The sequence below is a fragment of the Podarcis gaigeae genome (assembly GCF_964106915.1).
Source record: "Podarcis gaigeae genome assembly, chromosome: 16".
NCBI classification, from domain to species: domain Eukaryota; kingdom Metazoa; phylum Chordata; class Lepidosauria; order Squamata; family Lacertidae; genus Podarcis; species Podarcis gaigeae.
Window position 1 is genome coordinate 9,242,451 of NC_139693.1, and position 20,731 is coordinate 9,263,181.

At 47.4% G+C, this 20,731-nt stretch overlaps 1 protein-coding gene across 1 annotated transcript in view; it reads right to left on the reverse strand.

The window, feature by feature from the left end:
- KCNN3 (potassium calcium-activated channel subfamily N member 3) overlaps nucleotides 1-20,731 on the reverse strand; it is a 99,488-nt gene that overhangs the window by 68,491 nt on the left and 10,266 nt on the right. The window contains exon 2 of the mRNA XM_083715691.1: nucleotides 10,603-10,698. Within this exon, the coding sequence (XP_083571817.1) occupies nucleotides 10,603-10,698 (96 nt within the window). The remainder of the gene's footprint in view (nucleotides 1-10,602; nucleotides 10,699-20,731) is intronic.

The following is a 20,731-nucleotide window of genomic DNA, read 5'->3' on the forward strand; positions in this document are numbered from 1 at the left end:
TCTCCCTCTTTCATAACCCTGGAACATGGGAAAATTCCTTCCAGTAGCACCATAGAGACCAACTCAGTTTGTTATTGGTATGAGCTTTCGTGTGCATGCACACTTCTTCAGATTAAGCTCATACACTAACAAACTTAGCTGGTCTCTAAGGTGGGATGCAGGTGGCGTTGTGGGTTAAACCACAGAGCCTAGGACTTGCCGATCAGAAGGTTGGCAGTTCGAATCCCTGCAATGGGGTGAGCTCCTGTTGCTCAGTCCCTGCTCCTGACAACCTAGCAGTTCGAAAGCACAAAGTGCTTGTAGATAAATAGGTACCACTCCGGCGGGAAGGTAAACGCCATTTCCGTGCGCTGCTCTGGTTCTCCAGAAGCAGCTTATTTTTTTTTAAATAAATAATATTTATTAAAAAAAATTTGAAGGTTACAAAAAGAAAAAGTAAAAACACCATATCAAACAAGAACAAAACAACGCATCACAATAAGAATGAAGAAGAGGAAGAAGAAAAGAAAAAAGAAAAAAAAGAAAAAAACACAGCTAATCTTCCCATAACTTGTCTTTCATTTGCTTGTTTCCTTGACCTCCTCACACCTCCCTTTTTTGTATTCTAGTTCAGTTAACTATTTCAGCAAATCCTTTCCATCTTTTCCACTTTTTGTTCTGTAATTTATCTTAATATAATGTAACTTTACTTTCCCTCCTTTCACCAATTAACAATCTATTTTTTCCTAAACCCTTATAACATTTCTGCTAAAACCACATAACTTCATTCCAACATCCTTCTAACATTTATTAATTTTACAATGTTTCTGTAGATAGTCTTTAAATTTCTTCCAATCTTCCTCCACCGACTCTTCTCCCTGGTCTCGGATTCTGCCAGTCATTTCCGCCAGTTCCATGTAGCCCATGGTTCTCCAGAAGCGGCTTAGTCATGCTGGCCACATGACCCGGAAGCTGTACGCCGGCTCCCTCGGCCAATAAAGCGAGATGAGCGCTGCAACTCCAGAGTCGGCCACGACTGGACCTAATGGTCAGGGGTCCCTTTACCTTTAAGGTGCAACTGGAAGGATTTTTTTTTATTTTGTTTCAACTACGGCAGACCAACACAACTACCTACCCGTAACTAGAACATGGGGACACCCAATGAACGTTGGAAGATTCAGGACAGATCAAAGGAAGTCCTTCTTCACACCAGGCATAGTTGAACTATGGAACTCCCTGCCACAAGAGGCAGGGATGGCCACCAACTTGGACGGCTTTAAAAGGGAACTAGGCAAATACACAGAGAAGGCTATTAATGCCTGCTAGCCACAATGGCTAGGATCTCCCTACGTTCTCCCTCCACAGTCAGAGGCAGTAATGTTTCCCAGCTGCTGGGAAACACAGATGGGGAAAGTAGCTCCTGAACCCGGGTCCTGCTTGTGGGCTTCCTGTTGAGGCATTGGGTTGACCACTGGGAGAACAGGATGCTGAACAAGATGGGCCTTTGACGGTCAAAGTTTGACCTGGTCCTTCTGGGCCATGGGTAGGCAAACTAAGGCCCGGGGGCCAGATCCAGCCCAATCACCTTCTAAATATGGCCAGCGGACGGTCCGGGAATCAGCGTGTTTTTGCATGAGTAGAATGTGTCCTTTTATTTAAAATGCATCTCTGGGTTATTGGTGGGGCATAGGAATTCATTCATTTATATATTTTTTTCAAAATATAGTCCGGCCAGCCACAAGGTCTGAGGGACAGTGGGACCGGCCCCCTGCTGAAAAAGTTTGCTGACCCCCGTTCTGGGCTCTTCTTCTAAAATGCATCCCTGACCAACAGCAGAGCATTCTGCGCTGAAATCTCCAGGCATCTTTTTCTTAAAAGGAGGAGGAAATTGCCAACAAGGCAAATTCTCCTCCTTTTTTCCCGGCTCCCACCAGTATCAAAAACGCCGTGTCTTGGGTTACGGGGGCCTGAGAAAAACCGGGAAGGGAAGCTGAGCCTAGCAGAGCGGAAGAAAGCAGATGTTTTGCACAGGGCGAGGAGGTGGGATTAGCACCCTCCGCAGCTGCCGGGTTCATGCTTAGTTACACGAAGCCGATTTCTCTCTGTGTACTCAGGGTGAAAGGGCAGCTGGGAGCGGCTGTGTATTGTCACAGCAGCAGCAGGAGGCCATCTGTGCAATTGCGTGCAAGCCATCCCAGCTTCAGGCTGGATCATAGATTCCTGGCCACACCAGGCTCTGCTAGATGCATCTGCGTCGTACACCCTCTGAACCACTCACAGAATCGTAGAGTTGGAAGGGGCCACCAGGGTCATCTAGCCCAACCCCAGGCCATGCAGGAATCCTTTTTGCCCAACATCAGGCTCAAACCCCTGACCCTGAGATTAACTAAGAGTCCCATGCTCCTACCAACTGAGCTGTTCCAGGGATTTAAAGTCTCCTACACAACTTCAAGGAAAACTGACATAACTTGAAAATAATCAGGGGGACAAGCAATATATACCATATTTTTCCATCTATAAGATGCCCCCATGTATAAGACGCACCCTATTTTGGGGGTCTCAGATTTAAGAAAATGGGGAAAGCTGGTCCAGAGTATAAGACGCCCCCTAATTTTTTACATTTTGGGGGGGGGGGGAACCTAGTCTTATACACAGAAAAATACGGCATACAGTGGTACCTTGGGTTACATACACTTCAGGTTACAGATGCTTCAGGTTACAGACTCTGCTAACCCAGAAATATAACTTTGGGTTAAGAACTTTGCTTCAGGATGTGAACAGAAATCATGCTCCAGCGGCACGGCAGCAGCAGGAGGCCCCATTAGCTAAAGTGGTGCTTCTGGTTAAGAACAGTTTCAGGTTAAGTACGGACCTTCAGAACGAATTAAGTTCTTAACCCGAGGTACCACTGTATATTACTTTGCCAGACAGTGTTAGGATTTTTATCACTTTTATTAATGATAAAGCTAAAGATTTATCTCCTTCACATTATATGAGGGTTTGGGTGCCTTGTAGGAAACTGCTCTTTTGACATATTTTATGTATTTTGGTACGTGTTATTCCAAAATTGCTGTTTCTTATACCTCGCCACCCACACCTAGAGCACAGCTGACTTCCCATCCCTGCAGGTAAATCGCCCACGGGGGTCCATCAAAGGAACATGGTTTTATGAGTTGCCCTGACAGCTCATTCAATAATCAAGGCAGCCCCATTCGCAGCAGTGCTAAACAAAGCTGTCCCCATGCTACGATTGCATGACACACCCTTTTGAGCATGAGGGCCGCATTTCCTCCTGGGCAGCCTTCTGGGGCCGAGAGGCATATGACAGTGGTGGGTGGGGCCAGAGGCACAAAAGTGGGCGGAGCAACTAATGCAGGGAGAGACCTGAGGGTCAGACAAGGAGGTCTCGAGGGCTGTATTTGGCCCCAGGGTGGAGGCTCCCCACCCCTGATTTCCAGATCCTTTAAGCTGAGGGGACAGGGACTGCCCCACTGAGACTTTCTGTACACAGGTCTATGGTATATACAGTGGTACCTTGGTTCTCAAACTTAATCCGTTCTGGAAGTCTGTTCCAAACCAAAGCTTTCCAAAACCAAGGTGCACTTTCCCATAGAAAGCAATGCAAAATGGATTAATCCGATCCAGACTTTAAAAACAACCCCTAAAACAGAAATTTAGCATGAATTTTATTACCTCTATTGCTGTTCTAGGGACGCGGGTGGCGCTGTGGGTAAAACCTCAGCGCCTAGGACTTGCCGATCACATGGTCGGCGGTTCGAATCCCTGCGGCGGGGTGCGCTCCCGTCGTTCGGTCCCAGCGCCTGCCAACCTAGCAGTTCGAAAGCACCCCCAGGTGCAAGTAGATAAATAGGGACCGCTTACCAGCAGGAAGGTAAATGGCGTTCCATGTGCTGCGCTGGCTCGCCAGATGCAGCTTGTCACGCTGGCCACGTGACCCGGAAGTGTCTGCGGACAGCGCTGGCTCCCGGCCTATAGAGTGAGATGAGCACACAACCCCAGAGTCTGTCAAGACTGGCCCGTACGGGCAGGGGTATCTTTACCTTTTATTGCTGTTCTGTTAATGGTTCTCTTGGCTTTGCAGCTTTTATCCATTTCTTCACTCACACAATCAATCAATCAGTAGCTGAACTGGGTTCTACACAGTCACAAAAACAAATTAACCGAAAAAGCCACAAAAACAAAAGCACCAAATATAAGCTCCAAATATCTAATCGGAAACGGGGGACTCAAATCAGAAATGAAACACTCAAACAGGAAGAGGAACACTCTAATTGGAAGCGGAATACTAAAAATGGAGCAGATTCAGCTTCCGAAAAAAAGTTCGCAAACCGGAACAGTCACTTCCGGGTTTGCTGCGTTCGGGTTCCAAGTTGTTCGAGAACTAAGCTGTTCAGAACTAAGCTGCAGAGAGAGAGAAAGACCACCCTAAGTGTCAGAAGCGAGCCAGCAATAAACCACATGGAGTAAGTGAAGACAACTCTTTATTAGAAGAAACAAGGTCAGCTCAGGAGGGCCAAGCCTAATGAGCATAGCAATTCTTCTCGGTAGATCTTGCCCGTACGATGCAGTTGTGGAGGCTGAAGATTCCCCGCCCCCCCACAGCTGCCTCAATCTACTCCTTCCCCGGTCCTTCACAAGCAATCTGAGACTATGCTGGCACACCTGCCTTTGCTCCTCCCACTTCATACCTCCCCTGGTCCTGGGAGACAGGGCGAGGCGGAAGACACCTATCTTTCTTCTCCAGCCAGACTCATATCTGCCTCTTGGCCTCTCTCCTGCTACTGTTTCTGTTTCGGGCCTCCTCTCTGCCACAGATTCTCCCTGCTCACTAAACCCTGTTACCTCTTCAGCTTCAGGCAACACCTCCTCCCTGTCTTCTCCCTCTGACCACCTATCGTCGTCCCTGTTACGTACTGAAGTTCTCACCCTGGGCCAGCAGGGGGATACTGTCGATAGTTATGCAAATGAAGGATCGAAAGTGACGTTCAGTGATTGGATAGTTTGTATGCAAATGAAGGATCGAAAGTGACGTTCAGTGATTGGATAGTTTTAGAAAGTTGCTACAGTTACGTTGTACTGGAGCTCTATATAAGCAGGCTGACTGAGCTCCTCAGTTCAGTTCTGTTCTGGCCTGTGAATAAATAAGAGCTGTTTGAAGAATCGCTGTGTCGTCTGATATGTTCGCCCACAACTTAACAGCCCCACCACCCATCCCTAAGCTCTTAAGTCTTCTTCCTTTGGGGGTTCCCCAGCTGGAGAATCCCACCTCTCCTCTGCATCCAGCCAGTCCATAACGTCGAGGGTTAACTCTGCACTCCCACCCCTACAGCCTTCCACTTCTCCATTAGGTCTTAGGACCGCTGACAGCTGCCTGACAACGGACAAATGTGCCCCCAATTCCTCCCCACCGACAAGGGAGCCGACTCGCTCCAAATTGATACGGACAGCACACTCCCAAACAGAACACGGTCCCTCTAAAGAGAGCTGCAATCCGTTAACGGGCGTCAGACTAGCCCCAAGGGAGAGCTGGTGGCGACACTGAAACAGGAGAGGCAGCCAGCATACCCTTATTGGAAAAACAGGTTTAGAAGGGCACAAGAGCAACTGGTATTCATTCAGAATCCTTGCTGCCTCCGGCCATGCAAGCAGAACACAGCCACTGTCATGCTTGGAAGCAGAGGAATGCTGGGAGGAACGAGACGGGAAACCACCAACGCCATCCCAAGACAGACTCCAAAATGGCACCAGGAAAGAAGGGGGCGAGGGAAGATCTACGGCAGGAACGAGGAGGAGAAGAAAGATAGGCATCAGAATCTGTTGTCCCTGCGGATCCTGCTTCCAGTTGCCTCCCTCTGCCTTATGGGTGGGCTGGTCCCAGATTAGACTGAAATCCCAGATCTTAGAGATGTTTAGGGAAGCTTTTAATGTTTGATGCATTACTGTATTTTAATATTTTGTTGGAAGCCGCCCAGAGTGGCTGGGGAATCCCAGCCAGATGGGCAGGGTATAATTATTATTATTATTATTATTATTATTATTATTATTATTATTAGATGGTTCTGGAGACCCCATAATTGCAAAATGCAGGCTTTATACCAGATGAGTAACTCCACAACCGGAAATATCCAATTTCTTTCTTTCTTTCTTAAAAGCATGGTTCTAGACCTCAAGATAGGCGTTTTAAAAATACATGGGCCGAAAGTTGAAATTTCAGAAGCGAGAGCCCCGAGAGAAGTAAAATAATGTATGCCAATGGGCACATGCAAATTTGGATCTATTTATTTATCAAGGGAGCTTTTACTAGATATACAAATTTGGGTTGGGTGGATGTGCTTAATTTATTTAAAACGTTATATGCTACCTTTCCCAGATTCGTTGGCTTATGTAAAAATGCATTCTAAAAATAAAGCAATCAGCAAGACAAGCACACAGAAAACTCAGCAATGACAACAGCAAAAAGGAGTTCAGCGGACAAAATATCATTAACTCCGAGAAGCCCGAAAGACGTAGGCAAGTGTGCAGGCTCATCACAAACAAATCTCTCAAACACAATTTATTTTTAGTGTCTGACGGGCAGAAACTCAAAATCTGAATCTTTTCTTGGTATAGAGCAGCAGCGTTCTGAGTTGCTACATCTGTTGAATGCCTACCTGCCACGAAGCAGTTGTATAAGTACAGAAACAGCAGGCCACAATTCTGTGGGAGGGCATGATGAGCCCTCCCTCTCCTTCCAGCCTTGGAGCTGTAAGAAAGGCTGTTGCCTTTGGACATCACAACAAACCATAGTTTTATCAAAATGGGAGCAAGTCCAATTTCCACCCTGGGCTCTTACTCTTCCCCACCTCACTGCTGGCCTGACCAGGAAAAGCTTCAAGTTTTCTTCTTCCAGTTTTGATTAACTACAGTGTGTCTTGTCACCCGAAGCCAAAAAAAAACCCTGTGGTTTGTCTGAAACAAGCCAACTTCAAACCACAGTTTACAAAGTCAACTTGTTTCAAACAAACCACAGTTAAGATTGCACCCACACCCTAAACTGTGGTTAAACTGTTCAAAAATGGAGGTGAAAAGGGGGCGGGGCATGCACAAGCCCAGCAGAAGCTAGGTTCAACCCCGAAATGACAAACCACAGTTTACCATGACATCATAATGCAGCCGATTTCCTCAGTTGCTTGGGATCCACTTGCAGTGGTTCAGAGACACAGTTCCATTGGAGGATCAGTCCACCAAAACTACCTCCCTAGCCCCAGGCCGAGAGCGGGGGAAAGGGGTGGGGGTGGGGGTTTCTGGAGATCACCCCCAACTTTGTGCTTGATATCTGGAGGTGCAGGGGCAAAACACCCCTTTTGGAGTGCCTTTTTGGCTAAAGGGTGCTGTATAAATGCTAAAAATCAGGCATAGGCAAACTCGGCCCTCCAGATGTTTTGGGACTACAAATCCCATCATCCCTAGCTAGCAGGACCAGTGGTCAGGGATGATGGGAGTTGTAGTCTTAAAACATGTGGAGGGCCGAGTTTGCCTATTCCTGCTTTAAATCAACAAAATAACATTGAAATGAACAGAAATAATTGTGATTTGCAATAGGGGAAGTCTCTGTGAGAGGGGGGTTGCGATGGGGAGTGTGACTCCAAAAATGGGAGTTGCCTGCACCCAACAAACACCTAGCCTGGACCCAAAGACCCCCATGAATGCTTCAGACAGAGAATCAGTTCCATCTGGCAGCGGTTCCCGTTTAACAAGCAAGGAAAACACACACAGCTGAAGGAGTAATTCCTTCTCCCATCGCTTTCCTGGCACGCTGCAGAGCTAATAAAATCTGTGGGGAAGGAGATGATGAGCAATGGGGTCAGGGTGACCCCGGCAAGGGTGGATTTCAGAGGGAACCACTGGGTATACTCGTTTGCGGAGGGGAATGGGGTGGGTTTTCTAAGCCAAGGCCACGCAGAATACAGAAAGAAAGAAAAACAGTGTCAATTGTTCCCCTGTTCCTCTTTCATTGCTTTTAAATATTGGCAGCTGAGTGGGGGGGGGGTGTAAAGGAGCCAGAGTTGAGTCACAGCTGGACTAGGAAAGGGGTAGGGAACGTCCGGCCTACAGATCTTACTAAACCCAACACGGCTCCTAATTTGGCCTGTGAAACTGTTTTCTGCAAAAAAGAAAATAAAATAAAAGGCACCGTTCCAAAGGAGCATTGGGAAGGTTCAAGAGAGCTCCTGAATGTTGCTTTCAAAGATGGACTCGCTGATCAGTGCTGTCAACAAGCCCGTCTGAAACTGTGGCGTCACCTCACTAACAGTGAAGGGCAGGGAAGAAATCTAATAATTAATAATAAAATCCCCTCTTCCACCCAATTATCTTTGTATATACATAAAAATGTCAGGTATCACCACACGCTGAAGTTGGACACTCACTTCCATGCCTCTCATCCACTTGGTTTCTGCACCGTTTGAGGGGCACTCTGCACATGTTCAGAGGCAAGACCTAATCCACAAATGTGGGGGTCTAACATTTTTTTTAAAAAAAGGAGGAGGAGGAAATGCCTCATGGGAAAGATGAGCCTGGCAATGAAAGGTTGTGGGTTTAGCCTAGCGCCCATACCACCACCCCACCCAAAAAACCCACAAATAAACCCCGAGCCTGATTGTGAGCACCCGATTCAAGCCTGCTGGAAGGGGGCAGGAGAACATGCAATCAGCAAAAACAAAAATGCCAAGAAGCCATGTCAATTGCTCTGGTAACCTTGGCAACCCACAGCCAGACAGTGGCAAGGAGGAGGCCTAGTTGTCACCCATTGGGCTACCCCCCTTCCCCCCAAAAAGGATGGGATCTCAAGCCATTTGGGTCCATGGAACATTTCCTACTGATCACAAAGTATTTTGGGGAAGGGGAGAAAGGGGAAGCTCCCTCCCCCAACACATTCACACATATTTTTTTACTAGAACAGATGCGAAAATCAGCTCTCTAAAGCAGGGGTAGGCAACCTAAGGCCCTAGGGCCGGATGCGGCCCAATCACCTTCTCAATCCGGCCCCAGGGCGGTCCGGGAATCAGTGAGTTTTTACATGAGTAGAATGTGTGCTTTTATTTAAAATGCACCTCTGGGTTATTTGTGGGGCATAGGAATTTGTTCATCCCCCCCCCCCAAAAAAATATAGTCCTGCCTACCACATGGTCAGGGACGCAGGTGGTGCTGTGGGTTAAACCACAGAGCCTAGGACTTGCCGATCAGAAGGTCGGTGGTTCAAATCCCTGCAAGCGGCTTAGTCATGCTGGCCACATGACCCGGAAGCTGTACGCCGGCTCCCTCGGCCAGTAAAGCGAGATGAGAGCCGCAACCCCAGAGTCCGCCACGACTGGACCTAATGGTCAGGGTTCCCTTTACCTTTACCTTTGCCACATGGTCTGAGGGACAGTGGACTGGCACACAGCTGAAAAAGGTTGCTGACCCCTGCTCTAAGGAAACCCCAAAATTTGAGGGGGAGACCGGGAAGATGGTGTCAATGGGCTGAGAGGAGTTGCTGCACAGCAATGCCTAAACCCAAAAGACAAACCTAATCCCCTCCCCACACTTATTGTCCGCCCTGAGACCTGTGGGTATAGGGCGGTATATAGATTTAATAAATAATAATTGCCCCTCCGGGCTGGTCCATGTTGGGAGTTGTCAGGCCTCATTCCAGTCCCCCTCCTTCTATGACTTGGGGTTACTTCAAGCTGCACCCACAAAACTCTTCATTTAAAGCAAGGGTGGGCAGTGGCCCTCCAAATGTTGCTGTCCCCAACTCTCATCCGCCCCAACCAGAATATTCACCAATATGGTCACTATTCACAGACTACCCCTAGAAGACCCCGCTTAGCCACCCTGCAGCTTCAAATTTTGCAGCTGCCGTTCCTCAAAAAGGGATTCCAAGGTGGCGTACAGAAAAACGAGAATGAAACTCTTCACAAAAGCATAAAGAAGAAATGTTAATAGACTTGTTTGGCATTTCAAAAGTCTATTCGGGGATTCTAGTCCTTAAGAAGAGCTGGCGGCAGCACCCATTTGTTCTCTAGCTAGGGAAAGCTCTCCGCAGGTGCCCCGGCTGATGTGATTTTGCTGACTGATTTATGCGACTTTTATCACACCCTACTGTGTGTGTATTTCGTTTTAATATGCCATTCCTTGCGTTCGGGCTCCCTATAGGCTGAAAAACAGTATATAAATAAATAAATAAATACACAAATGTCATCGCCAACCCAGGTGCCCTCCAGTTGTTTTTGGACTATAAATCCCACCAGACACTGCCAGCCAGAGAAGACTGCTGTTCTGCTGAAACCTTTCAGCCGTTCTCAACCTGTGGGTCCCCAGATGTTGTTGGACTACAACTCCCATCATCCCTGAGCTCCGGCCTTGCTAGCTAGGAGTGATGGGAGTTGTAGTTCAACAACATCTGGGGACCCACAGGTTGAGAAGGGCTGCAAGTTTAACTTCAAGCAATTGGTAATAATAAAAATAAAAATAAAAATAAAAATAAAAATAAAAATAAAAATAAAAATAAAAATAAAAATAATAATAATAATAATAGAGAAATCAATGTAACATCAACTCGTAGGACCGCAGGAGCATTACCTGAACTTCTCGGGTGTGATAGGCAATGATGAGTCCCAGCAAGATGATGGTGGAAAGGCTTATAAGGCATTTGAGCGCCAGTGAGAACATGGAGCCCTGTCAAACCGAGAAGGAAGGGAGAGGTTAGCTGTAAAGTTCAAAGCAACACACACACACACACACACACACAAAATAACCCTGCAGAGCAGGCCCTTCTCCCTTTCACAGGGGGGTGTGAAGCAGCAGGGTATTTTTAGGGTGATGGATAATAGCAATAATAGCAGGGTTGCAACCTATAGTAGTCCTACTCATGATACATTCACTGAAATCAACATAACTGAGGCAGCTGTCTGCACCATACATATAAAGCAGTATCATACCACTTTAAACATAGAATCATAGAACTGTACAGTTGGAAGAGACCCCATGGATCATATTAATTATTATTATTATTATTAATACTCCGTCCATCCGGCTGGGTTTCCCCAGCCACTCTGGGCAGCTCCCAACAGAATATTAAAAACACGACAAAACATCAAACATTAAAAACTTCCCTAAACATAGTTGTTTATTTCCTTGACATCTGATGGGAGGGCGGGCGCCACCACCGAGAAGGCCCTGTAACCTCACTTCTCGCTGTGAGGGAACCAGCAGAAGACCCTCAGAGCTGGACCTCAGTGTCCAGGCTGAATGATGGGGGTGGAGACGCTCCTTCATCCCATCTGGACTATTTATTAACTTTCCCCAGAGTCCTAACCACATCTACTCAGAAGGGAGTCCTACTGAATTCAATGGGGTTAACTCCCCGATAAATGGGGTGAGGATTGCAGCCTCATTTCTCAGCAACTAAGGACAGCTTGAGCTGGGGAGATGATTTCGAAACAGCAGCAGGCGTTTCCCCATCCTTGGGTGCTTTAAGGTCAAATAAAAGTGATCCAGTCGTGTCTCCTTGTCTCCCCCCCCCCCAAAAAAAAAGAATAAGCCACAAAGAAGTGCAAAGGCATTTCGATTTCTTAACAAGCATTTTGTTCCATCAGTTGCTTCTGCTAGGGGTACAGTGCCTGCTGTTTCTGGAGGGCAAAATAAAGCTTGGAACGAAAATAATCACCATTTTCATTCATGCCCTCATTTACTGAGCACACATCCCTCACTGATTTTTGTTTTTTAATGGTAATTGCTTCCTCGGTGGCCCCAGTACACTTTCCTGTGCACACACACTCATTAGTTGAGGATATTACTTGGGTAATAACTGTGTCCTTTCCATTTCTCCACTGTGCTTGTATTGGCTGTTGTATTGTGTTCTCCCTGCCCTTACTCCCTCCGGCTTCTTTCATTTTACAGAAAAAAGAAATAAAGATTTATTCTTTTTCAGGAAGCAAAAGTAGAATAAGCATCTAGCAGCATTTCGCTGCTGCTGCTGCTGTTCTACTTGCCATGAGATGCATTTATGAGGGCTGCACTCGGCATGTGCTCAGGGGCACCTTGTTTATTATTTTTATTCATCGAAAAGCAGCTCCCTGTCAAAGGGGAAGAGAGTTGAGAGCCGGGTACAGAAGGGATCTGCTAAGTGGGGGGCCTCATCTGCTCAGAGCAAAACCCTGCAGGGTCCTCATGTTGGCAGCGGGTGTGACTAAGAAAGCGGAGTTCACAATGCACCCCACCTAATAATAATAATAATAATAATAATAATAATAATAATAATAATAATAATTTATTATTTGTACCCCGCCCATCTGGCTGGGTTTCCCTAGCCACTCTGGGCGGCTTCCTCAGAGACCAAAAATACACTAATATGTCACACATTAAAAACTTCCCTGAACAGGGCTGCCTTAAGATGTCTTCTGAATGTCAGGTAGTTGTTTATCGCTTTGACATCTGATGGGAGGGCGTTCCACAGGGCGGGTGCCACTACCGAAAAGCCCCTCTGCCTGGTTCCCTGTAGCTTTGCAATGAGGGAACCGCCAGAAGGCCCTCGGCACTGGACCTCAGCGTCCGGGCAGAACGATAGGGGTGGAGACGCTCCTTCATCCCATCTGGACTATTTATACTGGGCCGAGGCCGTTTAGGGCTTTAAAGGTTAACACCAGCACTTTGAATTGTGCTTGGAAACATACTGGGAGCTAATGTAGGTCTTTCAAGACCGGTGTTATGTGGTCTTGGCGGCCGCCCCCAGTCACCAGTCTAGCTGCTGCATTCTGGATTAGCTGTAGTTTCCAAGTCACCTTCAAAGGTAGCCTCATGTACAGCGAATTGCAGTAGTCCAAGCGGGAGATAACCAGAGCATGCACCACTCTGGTGAGACAGTCCGTGGGCAGGTAGGGTCTCAGCCTGCGTACCAGGTGGAGCTGGTAGACAGCTGCCCTGGATACAGAATTGACCTGCACCTCCATGGACAGCTGTGAGTCCAAAATGACTCCCAGGCTGCGCACCTGATCCTTCAGGGGCACAGTTACCCCATTCAGGACCAGGGAGTCCTCCACACCAGCCCGCCCCCTGTCCCCCAAAAGCAGTACTTCTGTCTTGTCAGGATTCAACCTCAATCCATTAGCCGCCATCCATCCTCCAACCGCCTCCAGGCACTCACACAGGACCTTCACCGCCTTCACTGGTTCTAATTTGAAAGAGAGGTAAAGCTGGGTATCATCTGCATATTGATGGACACCCAGTCCAAACCCCCTCTTTATTGCTTATTCAGCTGTTTCCCAACCCACTGGGTAGCGGTGGGTGTTATGTACTGAAGTTCTCACCCTGGGCCAGCAGGGGGATACTGTAGATAGTTTTCACTCAGGTCCACATATGCAAATAAGGGATTGAAAGTGACGTTCAGTGATTGGATAGTTACAGAAAGTGGTTACTGTTGCGTTGTAGTGGAGCTCTATATAAGCAGGCTGGCTGAACCCTTCAGTTCAGTTCTTTTCTGGCCTGTGAATAAACAAGAGCTGTCTGAAGAATCGCTGTGTTGTCTGATATGTTCACCCACAACTTAACAGTGGGGATCTTAGAAAGGGGGTGGTGAACCTGCGTTATCTCCCTTCCTCCTGCAGAAATTCAACAGGGCTGACAATGGGGAGAGGTAAAACATCCCAGCTGGATTTTTGCAGCTGTTAAAAAGGCACAGGAGCCCCGCAGAGCAAAGGACTGTTGGCAATTTCTAGGAGAGCTTAAAGGAGAGGCCCTCCAGGCAGCGGAGAACCCAAAGTTATTTCTCAGAACGATTTCCTTCTGATCCTCTCCATTACTGTCCATCGATTTCTCTCTCCCTCGTTGAGGAACAGAGAAGTTAGCCCTCCGTTGGAAAGAGCCCCTTCATTTACCAAAAAAGGCATTAAAGCCTCATTATGCTTAGTAGCATCCGCAAGGAGCACACACTCCTGCCCTGACCCTCTCGAGGCTTTAGATATTTCTCATCCCAGCCTTGCGCAAAACCCAATTAGTGTCTCTGGATGGATCGAAGCGACCTGAAATTAGCCACTTGCGAATCGCTGGGGGAAAGAGCAAATGGCGGCGGTTACCCCACACGCACCTGCCCATCCCAAAACTGCTTTCCTCCCAAAATCCACAGGCTGCAATCCAGAACATAGCCAATCCCCACTGAACATAATAGCAGCCTGCTGCGTCAGGCCAACAGCCCATCAAGTCTAGCCTGCTGTTCTCACAGTGGCTGGCCAAACATCCGGGGGGGGGGGGGAGCCTGCAAGCAAGGCCTGAGCCATAGCTGTCAACCGTCCCTTATTTGGCGGGAAAGTCCCTTATCCCAGCGCCGTGTCCCGCTGCTGTCCCTTATTGATGATGTCCCTTAAATTTCCCGGGTTTCAAAGGAAGCAGCTCCTCTCCCTCCCTCCCTGCCGGCCAGGGAGGAGGGAGGCTCCAACTGTGTTGCTTGGCTGCGTTGCTCACCCAATAAGGAGCCTAAGAACGACTGGGGGGTGGAGCTTGCATGCCTTGTGCCGATCAAATCGGCCACATTGCCTGGGAACCCGTCTTTGCTCAGCGCTTCCCAGCGGAGAGGTGACGGTGGTTTTCCTTGCTGCATCCCCTTTGCCGGCTTGCTGCGCTGTGGGAACCACCGCTTGAGGCTTCGTTTGGCTGCTGGCTGGGCTTTCTGCCTTTGGCTCGGAGGGGCTCAGAAGTTGAACATACCTGTGCTGGGGAAATCCCTTATTTTGCCTGCTGATCCCTTATTTTCAAGGTTGCTGGTCTCTTATTTTCAAATCTGTAAGTTGACAGCTATGGCCTGAGCGCACCAGCAACTCCCCACACCTGCTATTCCCAGACACTTGTATTCAGGTGCACATTAGCGCTTCCAACAGTGGAGGCAGAACACAGCCGTGCCCACCATGATTTTGTCCAATCCTCTTTTAAAGCCATCCAAGTTGGTGGCCTCCACTCATCTCAGAGCCAATTCCAAATTTTAACCATGTGCAGAGAAGTAGTTCCTTTCACCTGCCTTGAACCTTCCTGAAACTCCCCTATCCACACCTCCAACCTTTCTCCTTTTCTCTAATCCATGGGTAGGCAAACTAAGACCCGGGTGCCGGATCCGGCCCAATCGCCGTCTAAATCCGGCCTGTGGACGGTCCGGGAATCAGCATGTTTTTACGTGAGTAGAATGTGTCCTTTTATTTAAAATGCATCTCTGGGTTATTTGTGGGGCACATGAATTTGTTCTTCTTTTTTCAAAATACAGTGGTACCTCGGGTTACATACGCTTCAGGTTACAGACTCCGCTAACCCAGAAATAGTACCTCAGGTTAAGAACTTTGCTTCAGGATGAGAACAGAAATCGTGTTTCAGCGGCGTGGCAGCAGCAGGAGGCCCCATTAGCTAAAGTGGTGCTTCAGGTTAAGAACAGTTTCAGGTTAAGTACGGACCTCCGGAACGAATTAAGTACTTAACCCGAGGTACCACTGTATAGTCCGGCTCCCCACAAGGTCTGAGGGACAGTGGCCTGGCCCCCTGCTGAAAAAGTTTGCTGACCCCTGCTCTAACCCATAAAGCCTGCCAATGTTAGGAACTCAGATATGTAAGCTAGGCACCAAACGGCTCCTTAAAACCAAGGCTACAGTCGCCAAAATATAACATCTAGTTGCCATTTTGGGGCAAAACGGTTCTAAAGCCTTATTTTTCAGATGATGACTGACTGTGATTGATTCTCAGCGAAGCATCTGGCTAGTTCAGATGTCAACCCTGAGCTAGGTTAAGAGCTTTGAGAACTAAAAGAAGAAAAGTCGTTTGATCCAGGGACAGTCCACATGTATATTGGCCTATTCCGACCCCTTTTTCGTAATGGTGACTGCTCACGCTCAGGCTGCACAGAAAAAGCATTTTGTTTCCAGAAATTCATTCTGATTGTGCAGATAAAATATAACTGATAGAATTCTACATGATCAGGAGTGTTAGTGTGTGAGAACAGTCCAGATACAATGATCCCTAGGCATGCACCTCAAAATGGCAGAGATGCCAGGTGCCCAGGCATCTTCACTTGGTCGCAAGTGGTCAAAAGCCAGGTGCAAAATGCGCCCGGCGCCTGGCTAGTTTCGAACACTGAAAGCCCCGATCTTGCTCCATCCCCTTGTTAAACAGGGGTGTCATACATGTAGCTATGCTGGACCGCAAGGTCTGAGGTAAAATCCTCCTGCCAGAGAAATCAGGGAAAGGTTTCATTTTTATTATTATGTTAGCCAGGAATAGATTTGGACTTGCTGGCAGAGAACAGGCAAGGAAGATGTACAGAAATTGGGATGGAGCGATCTCTCTTAATAGTTTGGCCTTGCTGCGTTATGTATTTGAAGATGACAGAGACGAGAGAGAGACCGGAAAATTTTAGATACTCTCTTTCTTAAACGCTACCTGGATCAAATCAACTAAACATGAGCAATCAGACCATTGGCCATAGGAGCTGGGAGTCTAGCCACATCCATTCCACTCAAGCCAAGGGCCTTACTCATGAAGCGAGATTCGCGGATGGGCTGAGATTCGAACTGGTGTCTCCCAAATCCTACCCCAGTGCTCTAACCATGTGGCATAGTGGTTCAAGAGTGTCAGTCTAGGGTGGAAAAGGGACGCAGTCAAACCCACACTCAGCCACAAAGCTCACAAGGTCAGCTTGGGCCGGTCGCCATATCTTGGGACTACCTCACAAGGCTGTTGGGGAGAACTAGTGTCTCCCCTTGGGTCTGAGGATGTGAGGGAAACATCCTCAGACCCCCTCCCCGTTTTTCTTTTCTGTCTAGTTTCAGACCTTTCACTCAAGCAAGAGGAAGATAACAACCCCATGAAAATACAACTACTTGCATGTAACTAGGGGGGTTTGGGTTTTGTGTTTTTTTTTTGCATGAAATCTATTTTCACCTGGGTTACTTTAAATGTTGATGGACTACAATTCCCATAATTCCCTGGACATTGGCCGCACTGACTGGGGCCCCAAAGGTCCTAAGGATTCTAAGGCAATAAAATACAGATGGTACCTCGGGTTACATACACTTCAGGTTACATACGCTTCAGGTTACACACTCCACTAAGCCAGAAATAGTGCTTCAGGTTAAGAACTTTGCTTCAGGATAAGAACAGAAATCAGGCTCCGGCGGCGCGGCGGCAGCAAGAGGCCCCATTAGCTAAAGTGGTGCTTCAGGTTAAGAACAGTTTCAGGTTAAGTACGGACCTCCGGAACGAATTAAGTACTTAACCCGAGGTACCACTGTAGACATAATCTCTCAGCCTATCCAACCTTCCAGGGTTGTTGTGAGTTTAAAATGGAGAGGGAGAGAGAACCATGTATGCCACCTGGAGGTCCCTCGAGGAAGGTGGGATAGAAATGTAATAACAGGCAGTGTGGTGCAGTGGTTAGGTGTCGGACGACGACCTGGGAGACCAGGGTTCAAATCCCCACTCGGCCATGAAGCTCATTGGGGTCATGGCTTCTTGTCCTATCCTACCTCACAGGGTTGTTGTGGGAATTAACAGAGGAGGGGGGGAGTCATGCAAGCCGCCTTGAGCTCTGTACAGGAAAAGGTGGGATATGCATGCAATAAATAAACAGCTTGAAGCCGTTCCTCTGCATTCACCCCCCCTCCAAAAATAAAAACTCTGTTCCTCCCACCCCACAAAATAAAAAGGCATACCCCAGTTGGGAGACCATGGGGGCTCAATGCAGAGCAGCGAGAGGGAGGAACTGGCAAAGGTTTTGGCACAAAATGTTGCCCATTTCAAAGAAGAAGAGGACTGCAACATGCAGATTTCTAAGGATAAAGGCAGGCTGATTGGCATCCCTGCAGGGGCACTGCTGGCAAGGCGCCACCCGAGCCCAGCCCTGGTGGAAGGGAATTCTCTGCCCGCCTCTGCTCACAGCTGTTAGTTCCCCTCTTCCCCAGCCGCCCACGCAAAGGGTGCCCCTTGCCAACTCAGCTCCAATTTCCTGAACACAATAGGATTGGCCGGGGAAGGGCAGGGGGAAGGAACTGGGGCTTTTGGGGTGGGGTGGGGAGAGGCGCGGTTGCGGAGCATTATTTATAGCTCCCAGGAATCTCCAGCTCCACCGCAAAAAGCGGGAAGCAAGGGGAGCGGCGTGGCACCCTCTCCTTTGAGCCAAATGGCATGGAATCGAGAGCAGAAAGCTGCCAAGCTGTCCCCTCAACAGTGGGCGCTGCCCCCCACCTCCTCTGCCCTGGTCCGGCTGGCAAAGCAGGTAACGACAGCCCTGGCAGGGCAGAGATTGGTCCCATCTGCAGTCTGCATGTGAACCAGCATCATACCGCTTTGAACAGTCATGGCTTCCCCTGCAAAGGATTCTGGGAAACGACATTTGTTACGAGGGGTTAAAAGACCCCACTTCCCCTCACAGAGCTATAATTCCCAGAGCAGAAGGGACTGTTCCTTAAACTGTTCTGGGAACTGTAGCACTGCGAGGAGAAGGAGAGGAGGTCTCCTAACTCTCATCACCCTTAACAGACTACAGTTCCCATAATTCCTTGGGGGAAGCCATGACTGATTACCGCACTCAGTGCTTTAAATGGAAAGTGTATGTGACCATTATTACCACCACATCTGTTTGGCTGGGTCCTATACTTAAAATTGCCTCTGTTAAGCCATATTCACACCCTTGTTTAAAGCACTATGGCAGTCATAAGCAAACTCGGCCCTCCAGTTGTTTTGGGACTACAACTCCCATCATCCCTAGCTAACAGGACCAGTGGTCAGGGACGATGGGAGTTGTAGTCCCAAACAAAGCTGTCAACGTTTTCCCTTTTTTTAAAAGGGAAATTCCCTTACTCCAAATAGGATTCCTCGCAAGAAAAGGGAAATGTTGACAGCTATGGTCCCAAAACATCTGGAGGGCTGAATTTGCCTATGCCTGCACTATGGTATCACAGTCATGGCTTCCTCCCAAAGGATTCTGGGAAGTGTTGTTCATTAAAGGTGCTGAGAGTTCTTCAGAGGAGGCCTACGTTCCCCTCACAGAGCTACAATTCCCACCGTTCCCTGCGAAGAGGGATCGATTGTTAAACTACTCTGGAAATTGCAGCTCTGTGAGGGGGAATATGAGTCCCCGACAACTCTCAGCACCCTTAATAAACACGAGGAATTGTTCAGGGACATCCTAAGCGATTTCTGCAAAATGAGAGTGACTGTGGCCACCTTGCATATTTTTCCTGGTACTGAGGAATGCTGCTCCCTGTTACCGTTAGACATTGGTTTGTGTGTGTTTAAAAAAAAAAATCAATATTGTGTAATCGCCACAATCAGGATCAGCAGGAAAAAACTGATTTCCTGTGGTAAGAATACAGTTGCATGGGTTGGCTGTCTCTCTAATTTTGTGTCATGCTGCAGCCATTTTGCGTTGGGCCGTGTCCATTCCCCTAAAAGCAGCTTTTTTGTGACAGGCGCCCTCAGTGCTCTCACATTCAAAATGTGCTTGTTAACTGAGCTTAACCACTGCATATCACTTCCTTGTTTACTTAGGCCTTCAGTCTTCTTCTATTGTTCCACCTGTGGTCAAATCTGTAAGACTGTAAGCTCTTAACAATAATGTGTTCTTATTTTTGTTACAATTCCCAGAGTTCCCTGGGAAGAAGAATCGATTGCTAAACCACTCTGGGAACTGTAGTTCTGAGAGGGGAATAGGGGGAACCTCCTAAAACTCTCAGCACCCTTGACAAACTACAACTCCCAGAATTGTTTGGGAGAAGCTATGATGTATGTTGTGAATTTGGCCTCGATGACAAGCTGGAACGTGCGCAGAGAAGGGCGACCAAGATGATCTAGGGTTGAAATATTATTATGAGTGTGATATGGTTTATGAAATAATGATTTTGGAAACTGCTATATATAATTACTAAGAAATTCAGATGGAAGAGATTTAAGGAAGTCAAATAATATGTTTATGAAGATGGTTTCTAATTAATTAAGTGTTAGTGTAGTGAAGATTTGTTGTATTTTATGTTTTATATTCTTTTTTCTCTTTCTTTTTTCTGTGTTATTCTTTTTTCTTGTCAATCTTTTCTTTTGTTATATTTATGCATGGAAAATAATAAATATTATTTTTTTTAAGAAGAAAGATGATCTAGGGTCTAGAAACCAAGCCTTATGAGGAACGGTTGAAGGAGCTGGGTACGTTTAGCCTGGAAAAGAGGAGACTGAGAGGGGGTTAGACTAGATGACTCTTGGGGTTCCTTCCGACTCCACAATTTTATGATTCTATGGTGATCTTTAAGCTCTATCGGATTCATCTGAGAAATTTCACACCGTGCCTACGGTCTCTCTCACTGTACAAACAAGATTAACCGTGCAGTCCTCAGTCTACTTAGAAGGAAGCCGCACTGTGTCCAATGGGATTTACTCCCAGGTAAAAAAAAAAAAAAAACAAAGTGAGGATGACGGCTTTCAGGAGTGCTTAAGTTTTTCCTTCCAGGATCTCACTTGTCCCATCACCCCTCCTAAAAATTTCACAGTTCCTAGATTTCAGCTCAAACTCATAACAGGCACAACAGCTACGCTCCAACCAGACCTTGGGCTGGCAAGATTTATTTACACATCAGCAGGGGAGAGAGAATAAAAGTCAGTTTGGGAGAGGGAAGGAGGAAATCTAGCTCTGACTGTTGCATCTCTGCAGTTTCATTTTGAATATCCAGAACCTCACAGACAGAGCCTGCAG